The 18466-nt window shown below is 30.6% G+C and overlaps 1 protein-coding gene across 29 annotated transcripts in view; it reads left to right on the forward strand.

Annotated features, from left to right (window-relative positions):
- The window catches only part of LOC139512984 (IQ motif and SEC7 domain-containing protein 1-like), a 95172-nt gene extending 86560 nt beyond the window's left edge, over positions 1-8612 (forward strand). For 19 of the 29 annotated variants that reach the window (XM_071301038.1, XM_071301030.1, XM_071301102.1 and 16 more), the window contains 6 exons: positions 307-432; positions 1330-1429; positions 2312-2433; positions 4636-4849; positions 6442-6491; positions 6916-8612. In XM_071301038.1, coding sequence (XP_071157139.1) covers positions 307-432; positions 1330-1429; positions 2312-2433; positions 4636-4849; positions 6442-6491; positions 6916-7095 — 792 coding nt within the window. In that variant the 3' untranslated portion in view covers positions 7096-8612. Of the gene's footprint in view, positions 1-306; positions 433-1329; positions 1430-2311; positions 2765-3387; positions 4850-6441; positions 6492-6915 lie in introns of all 29 variants that reach the window. The other 10 variants (XM_071301127.1, XM_071301137.1, XM_071301234.1 and 7 more) reach the window with 2 other exon arrangements.
- The last annotated feature ends 9854 nt before the right edge of the window (positions 8613-18466 follow it).

The following is an 18466-nucleotide window of genomic DNA, read 5'->3' on the forward strand; positions in this document are numbered from 1 at the left end:
TTTGAATATAAACAGCTTACTTTGTCTGTTTTAACTATCAGCAATATTAAGAAGGTTATGCACCTTGGGGAAAAGTCTTACATATTTACATTAAAACTTAATCTGACATAACTCTGAACACATTTACTGAAAAAAAATGCATCTATATCTGCTATAAGCAGACCTCCTTGGTCAGAAAATTACCTCTGCACTGTAAAGAAATTCTGAATACTAAAAGGCTTTTGTCTAGACAAATTTCATTAAATGTATGTCTGTAAGTTAATCAGATTCATTACAATTATAAAACATATTGATTATTTATTCCAGCAACTAGCATTACCTCATAGACGACTGGTGTGTTACTGTAGATTGTATGAGGTTCACGACCCTAATAAGAAAGAGAAGATAGGCTTACATCAACGAGAAGTGTTCCTATTTAATGATTGTTTACTGGTTAGTAGGATGAATGTTAAATAGTTCTTTCAAAATAATCTAAAAAACTGCAAGCTTTGATAAGCTGAGCAAAGTCAGATAGGAAGCTATAATCCCTAAAGAATATCACAGAAACAAAGACAGATAGGAAGCTATAATCCCTAAAGAATATCACAAAAACAAAGTCAGATAGGAAGCTATAATCCCTAAAGAATATCACAAAAACAAAGTCAGATAGGAAGCTATAATCCCTTAAGAATATCACAGAAACAAAGTCAGATAGGAAGCTATAATCCCTAACGAATATCACAAAAACAAAGTCAGATAGGAAGCTATAATCCCTAAAGAATATCACAGAAACAAAGTCAGATAGGAAGCTATAATCCCTAAAGAATATCACAGAAACAAAGTCAGATAGGAAGCTATAATCCCTAAAAAATATCACAGAAACAAATGTTTAAGACAACTAAATCTTTTGGGTAAAAAATGGTAAATGTGGTGTTGAACTATTCATTAACAAAAAAAGAAACCAAGACAATAGAAATATTCCGCGTTTACATTTTTATAGAATTGGTGTCACAAGCTTATACATTTTATGTTTATTTTACTTTTCTTGGTTAAAAAGGTTCATTAGTTCATTGGTTAAACCATCTATATATATATAGGTAACTTTAAAAAGATTTCAACTCGCAATAATTTTATTTCTTTAAAAAAAGTATCAAATGGTTATTTTTAAAGCTTCAAAGTTCAGATAAACACTAGAATTACCACGAATTGAAAGTTAAACAAAAAGTATCATTTATGTACTGGAAATCTTCACTAGTGTATTTTTTGTATCAGAGTCTAATAAGGTTAAATTTACATTTTTTGACACATGAAGGTCAAATGTAAATATTTTTTATTTCTTTATTATTTCAGGTGACGAAAATATTAAGTAAAAAGAAGAGCGGTATAACATACTCATTTAAACAATCCTTTACACTGGCTGGCATGCATGTTTACTTATATGAAACATCTCGTAAGTATATATATATGGCACTAAAAAATGTATTTGTCACAAGAGAATTGTAGTTATGTCTCATCTGTAAGAAAGTTTGGGAGTCGAGGCTTAGGCACCATGTTTCCAAAACTTTTGAAGTTTGTCAATGAAATTTTAACAATACTTATAATATAGTTCATAAAACATACATGTAATCAAATTTGAAAACTTCAGACTTTTTTGCTCGTAAAATATAACATCTATAAATGTCATGAATTGAACATTATATTAATGATTTTAATGTTAATTTCATACTTAAATAAAAGTGATATATATGCAGACTTCCTGAAACATGTCACAACATTGTCGTCTCGAACTGCAAAAACTATCAGCATTGCTGTAATCGGATGTTACTTAAAGTTTGTGGTATACCTTGTGTTTTGTAGAGATTATTGACCTCTTGTATGTTATTGCATCAGATGACAATTTTGATTTTGTCTGACTTTTAAATAAATTTGATAAAACAAAACGTAAAATGAGATAATTTTTAAACTTCTATTAAAAACTGTGAAACTATATTTTCAAAGTAGATTTTTTTATGACAGACCAAAATGTGAGAATAATTGTTGCCATTACAGAAAAGGCGAAAAAGATGCATACAAATACATGTACAAATGTATCAGATTTACGAATGCAAGTTCTTATTATTCAAATACTCACAAGTCGCATAATTCGCAATAATAAAAACCTTAATTTCTGAATTTATAGAATTTCATGCTTACAATCTTAACTGTTCATGAAATGTATGACTGCATGAAACTGTTTTCAACTTCTTTTTATGAAATGTACAAGAAGCACATATGAAAATGAAAGAAATTGATTCAAAGGGATTAAGAACTCAATTATTTGTTTATATTTTAGATTACCAGTTTGGTGTACGATTAACAAATGGCTTAGATGGTAAAACCTTAATCACATTCAATGCCAGAAATGACCATGATAGACAGAAGTTTGTTGGAGATTTAAAAGAGGCTATAGCAGAGGTGACCATCACAAAATCTTAAATATACACACTTTATTAATAACATATGACAGGTTCATAGCCAGGAATCTCCAATGGTTTTTTTTCTTGATATTATCATACTCAACTTTAACAGTTACAATTCAAACAGAACGTTGACTTTTACAGTGCTTATTTGTTTCAAAGGGGGAGGGCTTCTGGTGTATACTTGGATGCTAGAGTAGTTATTACCATGACCTGGACTTTCAATAGGTTCCTTGGGTGAAAGACTGATTTTTTTAGAGACATGTCACACGAAAAGAAATATCTTTACATGCTTTTAAACTGAAAAAATGGCATAAAAGGTATTAAGGGCATACGATACAGTTACAGGGAAGGTAATGACGTTGCTAACGTAAAATGTTATTTTCGCGACGTCAAACTATGACATATCGGGAAAAGATGCATTTTTCGACTGATTTTTATCATTCAAACTGATTTAATTTGAAAACGAGTGCATGGACCTCTATTTTTTAAAACAGCAATTTGTTTCATTTTGCAAGGAGATTATGTGACCCAAATTTTATAAAACTGTAAATAGCGCAATTTTTTTTATTTTGATAAACATGCAGCAAAAAATGACGTTTTTTACTCTATTCATGAACATTTGATAAATATAGAGTTATTTCGGAATAAAAATTGCATAATTTTTAATGATACTTATAAAATACAGAAATTACCGATTATTTAACAAAAAACAATTTATGTTTATCTTTTAAAACAAAAAACTTCTGTCTTTCTTTCGAAAAAGAAAATATAGACACAAATCTGAATTTTGAGCAAATATACAAAATTTCGACCTCATTTTACTCAAAAAGTAGCACATGAAGGTATATTTTTTATTACATATTTGATTTAATCAGGTAAAAAATAGCCTATATGCAAATTTTCAGCAACTTGTAAATACAGGTTCAAAACTGTATCGTATGCCCTTAAGTGTACTCTAATTCATAAGGTAATTGTGAGATTTGGGGATTAATAACAATTATGAAATTTTTTGTTAAACCCCATTTGCTTGATATGTGCAATGTCTTTTAATCTACAGACTAAAAACTCAAATATTACTGAGAGTTTTACCATGAAAGTAAGAATGATATTCTTAATCCTTTCTACACACTCTAGATTTTGTAAAAACTTGTATCATTGATAAGAATGATAGCATTTATTGACTTTATACTCTCATGATGCAACAACTTTTGGAATAAATATTTTATTTGGCAGCTTTTTATATACTAAATATTTGATCTTTTCTCAAAACTACAAAGTTAAAAACACCTTTGAGGAATTATAGTAAAAATATGTTTTGTTTAACCTTGAAGGTGTAGACAATGTAAGAAAAACGTAAATTTACAGTCTAGCAAATCTAGTTGCAATCTGTTTTTTATTATGCAATGTTGACTGTTACACTAATCAAGGAATCAGGTTTAATTCCAATGAAACAGATAACTGATGTATGTTCGCTAATCAATTTCTTATCAGGTACATTGTTTGATAGTTGAAACTTACATCTTATCTGTCTATTTGTTGTTAAACAAAAAACAAAAAAAATTCAAATTAAATCTGAAATTTATGTAAGATGTCCTGATGAGTTTGTTTTTGTAAATTATCTGTTTTATAATCTTTAAAATGTTAGGTGTTATCAAAAAAGTTTGTGTTTTCAAATCAGGAAGTTGAAAAACTTGGCACCAGATGAAAAATTAATGATTCACGATTGAAATAAAAAAAAATATCAACATCTAAAGTGCACTGAAATGAGGAAGTTACAAAAAGAGACGATAGGTGGATCATATACATCCACTTTATTTAGATGAAATTTTGCCAGAATCTGCAACTTAAACTTGTAATTGTAAATTAATCTTTAAGTTACCATGCCGATCTCTCAATATCTAAAGCTTGGGAGTACTAATTACTAGGAAGATAACAATTTAAGTGCATTAAAATCAATTTAGACTGCACTCTTCTTTTTAGAGCAAGAAGACCCAATTTCTAGATTTCAAGTACTGCATGTATTATCGTTCTCATAAGTTAGAATTCAACCAATCAAAATACTGGATTTTGTGTTTCTAGCACGTATTCCAAGCACTGAGTAAAGTTAAATTATCGAGAGACCAGATTTTAGATACTTTTCTGTCATATGATGCATTTCATTGACGTGGAATTATTCATTTTATTATTTTTATTTTAGTGCAATGGAATGGAACAACTTAGAATAGAAGATGAATTAAACAAACAGAGTGCTAACCACAACTCCGTAGAAAGATATGCTAATGACGACTCCAGGGTTTTAATGTACGAATTATCAAAGCCTTCTGATCCTGCATTAAATAGATTATCTGCCCCTGAATGTGGCGGCTTGAAACAGCTTCATCTGTCCAATTCTCTTACTGACCTTTGTGAAGGTATGCATGTTGTCACTTAGTATGAATAGAAGACTGCATAACCAAGTTCAATCTTTTGCTGAAATTATTTTTAAAACAAAAAATTTGACTCTTTATTTTATCTAAAAAAAATGTTTTCATTTTAATGATTAAGTAAATAATAATGTCATCGAAGATTTTTTGAACGAGGCTGTCATTTTACTTTCAGTGGAAAAAAAACATTTCTATTTCTGAAATTTTGAAATAACTCATCAAGCAATAAAAAAAAAGTAGAAGATGGAAATAAATTTTAATAAAATGAAATCATTGTCTCTCTACTGGTTTTTTACCTTGATATTCCAGATTTATGCCTTTATCAGATAATGATCAACAGAAGGGCAAACACATACATATTTACTGAATCAGCAAAAGATTGACTTCATTCTAGAATTAATCTCAAAACAACAGTCCTATTTATCGATATATCTTGAAATTATTGCATTGCAAAAAAACTATATTATCTAGTTTGATATAATAACAGAATTAGTCATTTCATCATGTCAAGCTTAGCATAACTTCATTCTTGACTTGCATTATCAATAAATTTCTTTTTAATTATTTCTGATTTCTTACATGCATGTCGAAACTGACATATTAAAACGTATATATATATATATACAGTAGCTATCGTTCATCTAACGACTATTCATGCAGTCTTCATTTCATACACTTTTTATTTAAAAGTTTCTTCAAAAGAGGAGGATTTTGTGATTTTAAATGATCGAAACAGATTTCTAATGATATTCATCAATGGAGTCTAGAGCCTCATTTGAAGAAACTAAAGTTTATTTACTTATTATTTTATGAATATGTTTTTCCTGTTATTTCCAATTTTTATCATAGCTTTATTTGTTGTTCATTTGTTACGTTGCCTTGGAGAATTTATTACTTTACACAAAAATTATCCAAGCCTTGTTTTCATCATTAGATACCATAATAAAAAACAAATTTAAGAATTACCCTGTTGTTAAAATTGGAGAAATCATAAGTCATATCTTTTTGATTTTATAACATTTATAAAAGATTTATATGAAAGACTTATATGATTTAGATCAAATTCACATAGTCTTAATTATTCAAGTAAGAAAGTTCTAGTTAATTCTTGGTTTGCAACAATACTTTTGTTAATTTTTTTAGTCTTCTATGAATTTAGTTTTAATTAGATAAGGCTAAAAGCGATGTTATTAAAAAAAAGTTAATCTACAAGTTGTGCCATTCATATTAGGTATTTGTTATGTTTTTTTGTTTTTTTCGTCCAACAAATTAAAGTCTATTTTACGTCCAAATTTAAGTTTTGTGTTACTTGTTTGTGATTTCTATGTTCAATGTGCTTATGATTGTTGTACTTGTTGTTAGTAATTCATTCTTCATCAGATATATGTTTGCAACAATATATGTTTTTACAGTGTTAAAGGGTTTGGGAAATACACAAATAATTTTTCTGTTTATATTAAAATTTGTTTAATCTTTGTAAATGAAAGGGTATTAAATTGGTCAAAGGGAGATAACTGGATATATTTTTTTGATGTGGTTTTTAACAAGGGAAGTAATAAGGTGTGTTTTTTTTGTTACAGTTCAGGGGATGAGGAGAGGTAGCAGTGGTGGTTCATTAGATAGTGGAGTTGTAAGTATATTTATATACCAACAAATTTGAATTATAACAAAGTTCATCTAAGATGATAAATCTTATTATTTTGGACAAAACAAAATTTAGCCTTTGCATGTTGAAATATTAAAAATCAAAACTTTAAAGACATAAGTACTACTGAAAATTGAAATCCTCAAATGGGAACCAAAAAAAAACTGTTTTTATTTTAAAGTATATATAAATGAAATTAAATGTATGTATATGTATAGAACCAAGTCAGATTCTATACTTTCATGGCTGTTCTCATATTGTAATTGCTTGGTTACTTTCCTATCATATCAACTTTAATAATCTGCATGAAATTAAAATATATAAAATATATTGTAAATTTTAAACAAACTGAAACAATATTTAAAATCATTCAGAATAGACAATTCAACCTGATTGTTGATCTTTGCAGGCCTCGGGAAGCTCACAAGGCGTCAACAGTAGTGGAGAGTCACTAGGTACACAGACCAGTCAGAACTTGTTAGTTATAAAGGGACCATCTTCATCATCCTTACTCTCATCAGGGAAAAAGGGTCGGTCCAAAGGATCTCTGTCTCAACAGTATGAAGCACCTCACGGGACGGAAGTCTGATAGTCCATAGATAGCCCTAAGAACTTGGGGCCGTTGTGTGTTGAAGGGAAGGAGTGTTGTCTCTAGAAAGTTTAACGAATGACGTGTTATTCAAGATACAGTGATTTTCAGAAACTTACTTCAAACTTTATAAACTCTAATATGTGATAATCTTTCTTTAATATATGTATCCTAAAATATTATTTCTGTTAGTTTAAATTCTGTATGTATTTCACTTGTATCTTTACTAAAATCTTTTTTTCTTCTGATTGTGTGCCATATTTAAGTTATTTAAAGGAGAAATCCATTTGAAAGTGCAATTCTATGTTTAATTGTTAAATCTATATAGGCAGAAGCATAATAGATAATATTGTTAACAGATACTAGAACTAAATTTGAAAAATAGCATTTTAAATGTAAACTAAATTGAAAATAAATTTTACAATTAGTTCAATTCCATGTGTTCACTCTATTTAAAATGTTTATAGAAAGTTGGCTTTTCATTTAGATAAAAAAAAAAAAAACATCAAATATTACAAAAAAAGTCATGATTTAATCATTTCTGATTTTCTAAAAATTATTGAAAGAGAGACAAAAGAAAAGAAACTTTGATGTATAAAGTGAAAGTAGAGTCCCAGAAACCTGATATTTAGGTTTTTTAATGAAGTGAAAGTAAGGGAATTAGCCATGTTGTTGTTGAAAAATTATAGTTCAATTATGCAATACATCATGACGTACATATATAGATATTGTAAATACTTTGTTGATCGTTTATAAAAGACACAAACATGTCTTTGTAACGCACTGTGAAATGTATTTGTTTTTAAAATGTCTTAACTTATAAAAAATATCTATAAATTATGATTATTTTCAGTTAAAGGTCTGTCTACGTGATAGAGTGTTATTTATTGTTTTGGGTTTTTAATTATACGATATATTGTTTTTTTCCCTTGTTTTGAATATGTTTAGGTGATTGTGGTTGGCACACGAGGTGGTCATGTTATGAGTCAGTGTGGAGACAGAGTGTGTCATGCAGTGTTTATTTTTAGAGTGCAATATTTGTTATGTAAAAAAACACTTATAGGTAGTGAGAAAAAAATGGCACAGTTACTGACCAAAATGCACTACAGGGTATTGTTTCATTATAAAATCATTGTATTTAATGCATATAGAAATTTATTAAGAAATAATTCCAAAAGTAAAGTAAATCTGACAGAAATTAAGATTTTTATTTTTCATATTTATTACAAAAAATTACAAAAGTTCTTTGTATTTGTTGACGAAATTCTTAAATTTTTTATCATTTTTCAAAATGAAATAAAATACTCAATCTTGTAACAGCTCATTAGTCATTCAATCATTACATAAGTTTTAAAACAAAACACTGTACATGTGTATTGTGATATGTGTGTGTATGTAACTGATAGGAAAGAATGAGAGAGAGAGAAAGAGACAAATGAAAGATTTTAAAAGTTGACCACAATTAATTGCAGTAGATCTGCATAAATATATATCACACAATAAAGGTGAAAAATTCATATTTTTGTATATTTTATGCCTCTTATACGATAGATAGATTGATCAGGGGTTAATGCCACTTTCAGCATAATGGTGTGATTTCATGGCCGTTAGTTTATGTCTCACTTTGACAGAGTCAAAAAGTGAGACATAGGTATACTTTTGTCAACAATGGTTTATTGTCGAGCCTGCAACTTTTGTTGCAGAAAGCTCGACATAGGGATAGTGATCCAGCAGCAGCGGCGGCTTTAGCTAACTTCTTAAAAGCTTTATATTTTAGAAGTTAGAAGACCTGTATGCTTCATACTTTGTATATAGATGCCTCATGTTACGAACTTTCCGTCAGTCACATGTCCAATGTCCTTGACCTCATTTTCATGGTTCAGTGACTACTTGAAAAAAAAGTTCAGATTTTTTGTAATGTTAATTTCTCTCTTATTATAAGTAATTGGATAACTATATTTGGTATGTGCGTACCTTGCAAGGTCATCATGCCCGTTAGACAGTTTTCACTTGACCTCGACCTCATTTCATGGATCAGTGAACAAGGTTAAGTTTTGGTAGTCAAGTCCATATCTCAGATACTATAAGCAATAGGGCTAGTATATTTGGTGTATGGAAGGACTGTAAGGTGTACATGTCCAAATGGCAGGTGTCATTTGACCTTGACCTCATTTTCATGGTTCAGTGGTTATAGTTAAGTTTTTGTGTTTTGGTCTGTTTTTCTTATACTTTATGCAATAGGTCTTCTATATTTGGTGTATGGAATGATTGTAAAGTGTACATGTCTAACTGACAGGTGTCATCTGACCTTGACCTCATTTTCATGGTTCAGTGGTCAAAGTTAAGTTTTTGAGTTTTGGTCTATTTTTCAAATACTTTATGCATTAGGTCAACTATATTTGGTGTATGGAAATATTTTATGATCTATATGTCTGTTACGTACCTTGCAAGGTCATCATGCCCGTTAGACAGTTTTCACTTGACCTCGACCTCATTTCATGGATCAGTGAACAAGGTTAAGTTTTGGTAGTCAAGTCCATATCTCAGATACTATAAGCAATAGGGCTAGTATATTTGGTGTATGGAAGGACTGTAAGGTGTACATGTCCAAATGGCAGGTGTCATTTGACCTTGACCTCATTTTCACGGTTCATTGCTAAGTGTTAAGTGTTTGTGTTTTGGTCTGTTTTTCTTAATTTATAAGCAATAAGTCAACTATATTTGTTGTATTGAAGAATTGTTAGCTGTACATGTCTGCCTGGCATGGTTCATCTGACCTTGACCTCATTTTCATGGTTCATTGATCAATGTTTTGTTTTCTTGGTTAATGTTGAGTTTATGTGACAGTTGTAATAAAGCTTTACATTTAGGTCTATCAACATAATATCAATGATTAGTAAAGAAGGCGAGACATTTCAGCGTGTGCACTCTTGTCTTATAATAAGTTCAGTTTATTGGTAGGTCAATAATATTTGGTATGCAGTTGTATTTGAAATGACCAATCACATTTCCATGTAGATTATTTGACCCCCTCAGTCATGGTCAATTGACTTTGAGACTTTGGCTTAGTTTACATGTATAACTTTGTGATTAGGTTTATTTAATGGGAACCACTAGTGGTAGGTCAAGGATATTTGGTATTATATATGTATAAGCTTTGGCACATCTCATTTCCATGGAGATTGTTTGGCCTTATACCTTCAGTCATGGTTCCTTTGATGAATATTGTGCGTAACTTACATGTTAAAAGTATTGCTATTTTAATTTCAACAATTGCATTTTACTGTCAAAATAACAAAAAGGGCTATACATCTCTGTGTCAACAGTTTATTATTGGTGTAGAAGGCCCTAACGGGTTGAGAGAATCACTGACCTTCAGTATGAAAACTGACAATCTTAGTCAATTAAGATTGGAGTCAAGCTCACCTGTCACATTCAGGATTTGAACTCACAACCTCATAGTGACTAGCTATTGATACAGTATTTGACTATTAAGCCACAAAAGCATAGTCATATGATAGAAGTGGTGCATACAATACTGGAGTGAAGTGCTATATTATGTCTTCATGCTCCAGACCATGCAGTTTATATTAGCCTCTTTCAGTGAATACATTGACCAGGCTATTTTTTCTCTCCAAAAACTACAAATATCTGATCAATTAAAAAGACTTTGATAAAACAAGGAGGATTGAATCAATGTCATATCAATACACCAAGATGTGAAGGAAGCAATCAGAATGATGATCTGACTTATATCAGTGATAAATCACAATACTAAAGTTACTTCCCATTTATAGTTGTTGGTGAGACACAATATGTGTCTTGTTACAAAGAATGTAATAGGGGGGGAGAATTTTTTCTGTGAAATTATTATATCCCTGATTCACTGAAATGGCTATTTTTTGGTTGCTGTTTTCATTTCAAATTGTGATAACATAGTCACAGCATTCATTTGTACTAGCCTTTCAAAACAGTCATACTCATGATACAGTTTTGAACAGTGGTGTACATTTGTTGCCTTCATTTCTTTTGATACACCATAAATGAGTTTTGTGCAAATTTTGTTGCAAAGGATGGGTTCAAACATTGCTTTAATTCAATTAAATTTCAACTAACATCAAGGGTATTTAACAAATGAGCATTAAATAAGTATGAGGGAAATATAAATTTGTCTTGCAATGCATTTGTAAAATTCTTAGTATCCATACAAGCATTACTAACTTTCATGGCTAAATTTGCTTGACAGACTTTCCTGAAAAACGTTATAAAAAGTATTTATTTAGACCGACCCTGATTCCTGTCACCAAAATGTTGGGAAAGGGAGTTAACTGAATTTAACCTGTTCAACTGTCTTGCATAACTTCATGAATTAGAAATGATAAGAGAGATGTAAAGTTTTGTTTCTACTGGGGTTTTTTCCTTGCAAAAGATGAATGATATCAGTAAACTACGGGAAACGACACAGACATTATGGCGATGCTTGATTTCTCGATTGACAACATATTTGTTACGTTTTGAGAAGGTTCTTCGTCAAATAATCGGCATTCCCATGTGAACCAACTCTTCTTGTCGACTGGTTTCTTTATTCATGATCATTCATATAAAACTGACTTCATACAGGAAAAATAATTTTATGTCTCAATAAAATATTTTTACAGTATAAGAAAAGTCTACAATACCAATGGGATATTCAATCTGATAAGTCAAAAAGAAGTACCAATGCCATGGCAATAAACACATAACGACAATACGACAAACAATAGTATAAACATCACAGCATGGAAGACTAAGCAAAACGAACACCATCAAAAACCAAAAGATGATTTTAGATGATCTGGAAGGGAAAGCAGATCTAATAAATGAAAACTCCAACAATTTTGTATTAACCTTTATTAGGATGTATCCGCTACATGTACTGTGCTGTCTTTACACCATATTATCAATTGTCCTTCTTTATTGATGTGAAGAACTTCAGGATCAATAATACCATATTCTTTGCCATAGTTTGCAACAAAGTCACCATCTGATGTAAGAACATGAATAGAATCTGTCACATAAATGATCATAAATAAGTCCTAACTCAGATGCTACAATATCTATAGGCTCAAATTTGATAATTGAATTTATGTTTGAATCTCCTTCATTATGCGATCGTAAACCTTTGTTAAATGTTAAATGTTCGTCCTATAACTTCATTTTTTAATTCTTTGTGTGATATGATACATAAACCATGTGCATTTGCTGTAATTTTGCTGATACAATCTCCATAACCAAATGGAATAGAGTATTCGAAATTACCTTTTTCATTTAGAAATATGATACTATGCCAGTTAAACTGAATATGTGAATACCCTATCAATAGCCTGGCATCCGGCCCAATCTAGCTGCGCGTCGCAAGATTAGCCAGGATCCCAGGCTACCCTATCAATACCTGTCCATCATCAGTTTTGCACTCACATGTATATGTATATGGAATAAAAATTGTTGAAGTTTTTTTCAAAAAAGATTTCTGGTTCATTATTGTCAGAAATAGACAATATCATATTCTCACATAAAAGTAAAATTCTATTATTCTCAATAACTTTCATTCCAAAAGGATTGAATTTCAATCCACTCCTAAATTTTTCAACATATTTTGAACCACTTAGTTCAAAACACTCTAAAGAAGTATGTGAATTTGTTCCAGGAGGACTGATTATACACCTTATCGCTATTGTCCGCCATTGCTGGAAATCACACAGGTTCCCGTAAAATTTTGACGTCATAAAACAAAATGTCTGACGCCACAATGGAAAAGTGATTGTTGTTGACGTCAAAAGTTCAAGCGGACGGGTCAGCCGGGAATAGCGATAAGGTGTATTGATATATATGTACCATCATTAAAGCTTTCCAAACATTTGATTGTTTTCAATGGAGTCTGGATACTTTGTTTAATGGCTAATTTTGGCATAATTACCAGTGATCAAAATCTAGGAGGTAAACCTAGAGCAAACACGTAAGCTGAGGATTTTAATGACACATTTAATCCTTCAATATCCTTTGACGGCAATTCTTCTACATTTTAAAATGATCTGTCTAAGATAGTCTAACACTAATTTAGCATCATTTGAAAGAAGCATGTTATCGATAAGGTTTGTGGTCCCCTTCAAATAATCAACATTTTTTTGTAAAGTTTCCTTTGGTTTTTTTTTAGTGTCATTCTGAGAGGTTTCAACAAAACATCAAGTTCACGAAAGAGCAGTTCTGCTTCTTGTGTAGCGTTTTCTTTAATATCTTTCTCTTGTTCAATTATTTTTTGCTTTGCTTTTTTATAATAATAAGTTACTTCCTTACAACTTTTTTCGCTTTTCTTCAAGTTTTCATTAAAAAATGGTAAGTCACCTTTTATTTTACTATTCAAACTTGTTAGTTCAGATATTTTTTCATTATAAACCGTCTCAAGTTTTAAAATTGTATGACCTTGGTGGTTTCCTTCAGTAGCACAGAAAGTACACATCTTCTTGGAACAACTTTTACAATATGCAGTACATTTCTCTTCAGTATGCATAGAACAAATAATATTTCCAAGCGTTAACTTGCGATCACTATCTTTTGCCTCCAAAGTTCCCATCTGTTTTAACATTATAACACTGTGTTCCTCAGATCCTCTGACTTTAGAATGTCTCTTTGTTTTACAATTTTCACACAGAATTAACTCACAGTTTATGCACTTCCATGCAGTTGTTTCAATAGATAAATCACAAAGTTCGCAGACAGCAAGATTTTGGGCCATTTTGGATTGTTGATTTTCTAATCAAAAGCAAACTACAACTGTTTTTATCTTATTTATATCCACATGAGTCTAGAAAACAATAACCATAAATTATTACTGATATAGTTTTATTTTAATATGACACATTTCTATTGATAATAAGATAGATGATAAGATATGAGAAACATGCTTACTTACTTGATACAATGTAAAAAGTAGGGTTTTATTTAAGTGTAAATTATGTCAATATTATGCAGTGGAAATTGGAATGATGAGCAGGCTTGAAAACACATTCCGACTTAAACATATAACCAAAAATATATAAAACAATTATATTTCAGTAAATTTTTACTGTCATAAATTTCGGCGTTTTGCATTTGCGCCGATCTGCATTTCATTTGCGCCGATTTTTTCTTTCATTTGCGCCAATTTATTTTCTTCATTTGCGCCGAATTTTTTACAGGTAAATTACAGGTGAATAGATATGAGAAGATGTGGTATGAGTGCCAATGAGAGAACTCTCCATCCAAGTCATGTTATTTTTCATTTATCATTATAGACCTCTTCCGTTAGCCACTTGTACAAATTTAATGAATTGTCAATCATAACATGTATATAACTGTTGTCCCCTGCTCACCATGGGGAGGTGGAAGAAGGCATACAAGATACATCTCCAGACTTTTTCCTTGACCGAACCAATAGTTCTTTAGCCTCTGTCTTTCGGACATCTGCCACATGATTATGCTCGTTCTGTGTTTTGACGATAGAATCCGTGAAAAAATGAAATCGGCGCAAATGAAAGAATGAATATTTTCAAAATCGGCGCAAATGTCATACGCCCATCTCAATCCATCTCGTGGGAGAGTACACCTATTGATGATCGGTCGTAAGGAACAGTAATTAATGTACATTGTATCATACTTGTTGACTAGGTCGCCATGCCTCATTAATTATTTCTAAATTAATTTTATGAATTTTTGGAAGACTGAGGTACATGTGTTCATGTTTTGAATCATTATCATTCTTTAAAAATTATACGTACGGATAGCTATTTCTTTTTTTTTATTTTCTATATAGATTTTCAACTATTTATTTTATTATCATATAGCAAATAAGTGAGTTAGCGATCAGTGTAAAGTTCTTTATTGTCATGTTTTAAATATACAGTAACGGTATAAACCTTCAATTATGTATTTTTTTAAAGATTTTTTACCAGTTTCCCATGCTAGATACCAAAGAGACAGTCAAACTAATAAGTAAACTGACAATGCCATGCCTAAAAAGAAAAAGACAGACAAGCAGACAAACAATAGTATACAAAATATAACATAGAAAAATAAAGACTAAGCGACACGAACCCCAACTAAAAAGAGGGAGTGGCCAACCTAACCAAAATGTTGTATTTTAAAATAACTGCAAACAATATTTTTAAAGAACTTATAATGCACAGTAATCAAGCTGCAATTCATGAATTCAGTAAAAAAAAATATAATAAAGTTTTGAATTAGAAATGATATGGACAGCCTTTGTTGGGCCTAGTTGATATATCATTTGCGTAATGAACTATTCCTACTGTTTTGAACCCGGATCCCTGAAACTTCAAAGAAAGATTCAACAGTTGTTGAATATGTACAACTGTTATTATGGTTAGTATTTGAGGATATATTTTTTTGCTATTTATTCGCACTTGGAAAAATTATATAAGGTTACAGTTTTGTGTGTTTGAATCCTCTTACAGTTTTGAACACTGATCATTGACACTTCACAGAATGATTGTACATAAATTGAAGTTGATGAGGTTTGGCTATTATGATTCTCAAGGGAGCTTAATCACTTTTTACAAAACTTTAAAGAGACGGAACAGAAAGCTTGCAAACCTATTAACGCCGGTATAAACCTTCAATTATGTATTTTTTTAAAGATTTTTATCCAGTTTCCCATGCTATATTTTTATATATTTAGATATTCAGTGATGATCATTCTCCATTGCATAAAAATATTTCTGCACAACCCTGCCATTTGAGTGATCCATTATTACCAACATAGCCAATGGCGAGAGTAGGGCAAGCAACCTCTCCAACTCTATCTTTCCATCTATCTATCTTTCTGCCCGAAAGAAATTTGGTACAAAAAAAAAGGGAATACTTATATATTTGGTCTGTATCTTGATGATACTTCCGAGTGGTATAGCGTTAATAACAAGTTTTACATCTGGTGTTGTTTCATTAGATTTGGATTAAGTTATCATCTCCGATATTTTATGAAGGAATATTTATGTTTATTAGGTTTAAGGTGTTAAATATTGGTCAACCATAAAAAAAAAAAATAATCGCACAAATTTCGACCAAACTTACTAAGTATTGGTATCTGTAGTCCTCAAAGACCTTTTAAAATGCCTTCCTCTGAAATCACAGAGCAGTTGACATCATTGCATTTAAAATTAATGAAATGACGATGGAACCAATCGTTTAGAATGAATATTGAGACCCTTGATATCATTACCTGTACCATAATATAAGATTAGGGGAACCACTTTTTAAAAAGTTCAAATAAATTGTGAGTAAAATGTTTTTTAAATGGTCCACTATTAGAAATATAGCCAATAATCCTACAACTTATCCGAAAGGCCTCCATTGCACACAAGTATATATCGTGACACTATAATAAACTATTTACTTACTTTTACTTACTATATCTAAATGCTGAATACAATAAAGAGATGTTAAATATCTTCTATTAAATCACTTCCTGTTTGGACAAAAATACCAGACTTATCATTTGTATACCAGGCCCAAGTTTCATTCATACAAAACTCATTAGTGGCACACAAATCAGAACAGTTGGAAGACCAAAATAATCCATTGAAAAGCATCAAAAACCAAAATGTTTTGCCTTGCTTTGGATTAGATATTAAACATTATACCTTATATAAAGTGATCCAGGCTTTCAATCTTTGCAGATTTTACTCTGGCCTGTTGTTCATTTTCGTGTGTCTTGTGTGTGGTCCTTTTTCATTATTGTAAAATTGAATTATCAAGCAATTAGTATGCATACATTTGCTTATGTTGATGTTTGAAATCATAAAAAAGGAGTCCATGATCATAGCTTTGTATAACTTTAAATTTGCCACAGTTTATTGCTTGTATAAAGTCTAGCATCTAGAACATATATTGTATGTTGTTTGTTGCCATAATTTGTAAAGTATTTTATTGGTGAAGTCAATTGTTAATTAATAGTGTTGTCTGTTCAACTGTCTTTTTTTAGGTGTAATTCATGTTATCAGTGTGATAAATTATAAAAGAAATAAATGTCAACATTACTCCAATTATTAGATATGCATTAGGTTGGTTCTTATCTTTAGATTTGGATAGGCACATGAAATTTGCACCAACAAATTAGTATGTCCAATACCAAAATAAACCTCCCCTTAGTCAGATAAATCAAATAAAGGTAGAAAGTACAAATAAAAAAAAAGTTTGAAAAAAAGCCCACAACGCTATGAAGCGAGAATAATAGACAACAAAAAATACATTTTCACATTTTTTTTTAAATCCTTGTCTGTATCAAAGCTTGGTTGATAGTTGATTGCTAAGGTCTAGTTGCAAATAGTTGATGCATGTTTTGTATCAAGGAAATTTTACATTTACGGAGTCCCAGTTACTGAAAACAAGGTCATGATATTAAAGGCGACATTGGCATCGTTATCAATGACCAACTAAGAAAGTTCTTAGCTAAGGGACCAAAATATAGAATTCCGCAGCCCATCAAATAGAAAAAGAACTTCAGGTTACTAATGGATGCAGTTGGGGACTATGGTAGAACATGGATAAATAGCGATATAGTTATCAAAGGTACCAGGATTATTACCAGACGAAACAGAACTGAAAACTTTATCTGAATGGATCAAATCTTTTCGATCATGCTTCAGAAGTGCATTCAGAGAAACTACGATGTACTATGAGAACAACGTCAAGGGTTTTTACCCATTCAAGAACCCGGAGGTTGTGGATGCTTTATCATCTATGCATGACAAATATGTTGTTGTTCCAGCAAATAATATAATCTAAAAAAATCATTATTTGCAATGTCTCACAAAAAAGCGAAACTGACATTCCTAAATATTCTTAAAAAATATCATTAACAAAAGATGAAATATTACAAAATAAAAAATCTGTCCTTCTTTCACTTGGTATTAACATCAAATAAAACGAAGAAAATCCTCTTGTAGTTGATGTGTTTTCCTCGGCTTTAATTTGCAACAAGGATATGTTTTCTCTCAATCGAATAATGACTTTTGAACAGCGGTATAGTACTCGGTTGCCTTTCTTATTCATGAAAACTAGCATAAGATACAAGTTTAATGTCATAAAAATATACACTTGTATACTTTCCTTTCCACATTTTTAAATATAAATATCGTAATGTTCGGGTGAAGTTTGATAAAAAAAAAAAAAAGAAGAATAATAAGAAGCATCAATTATTCTCTATACATGAAGTTTGTCAATCCTTCACCTCTTTTGATATAGTTCAAAACAAATAATGTAATGAAAATAATGGTTTATGCTAAGAAGTTAAGATACTCAACCCCATCCCCTCCCCACAAAAATGTAGTATAAACCT

The sequence above is a fragment of the Mytilus edulis genome, chromosome 1 (genome assembly GCF_963676685.1).
Source record: "Mytilus edulis chromosome 1, xbMytEdul2.2, whole genome shotgun sequence".
In the NCBI taxonomy this organism is placed as follows: domain Eukaryota; kingdom Metazoa; phylum Mollusca; class Bivalvia; order Mytilida; family Mytilidae; genus Mytilus; species Mytilus edulis.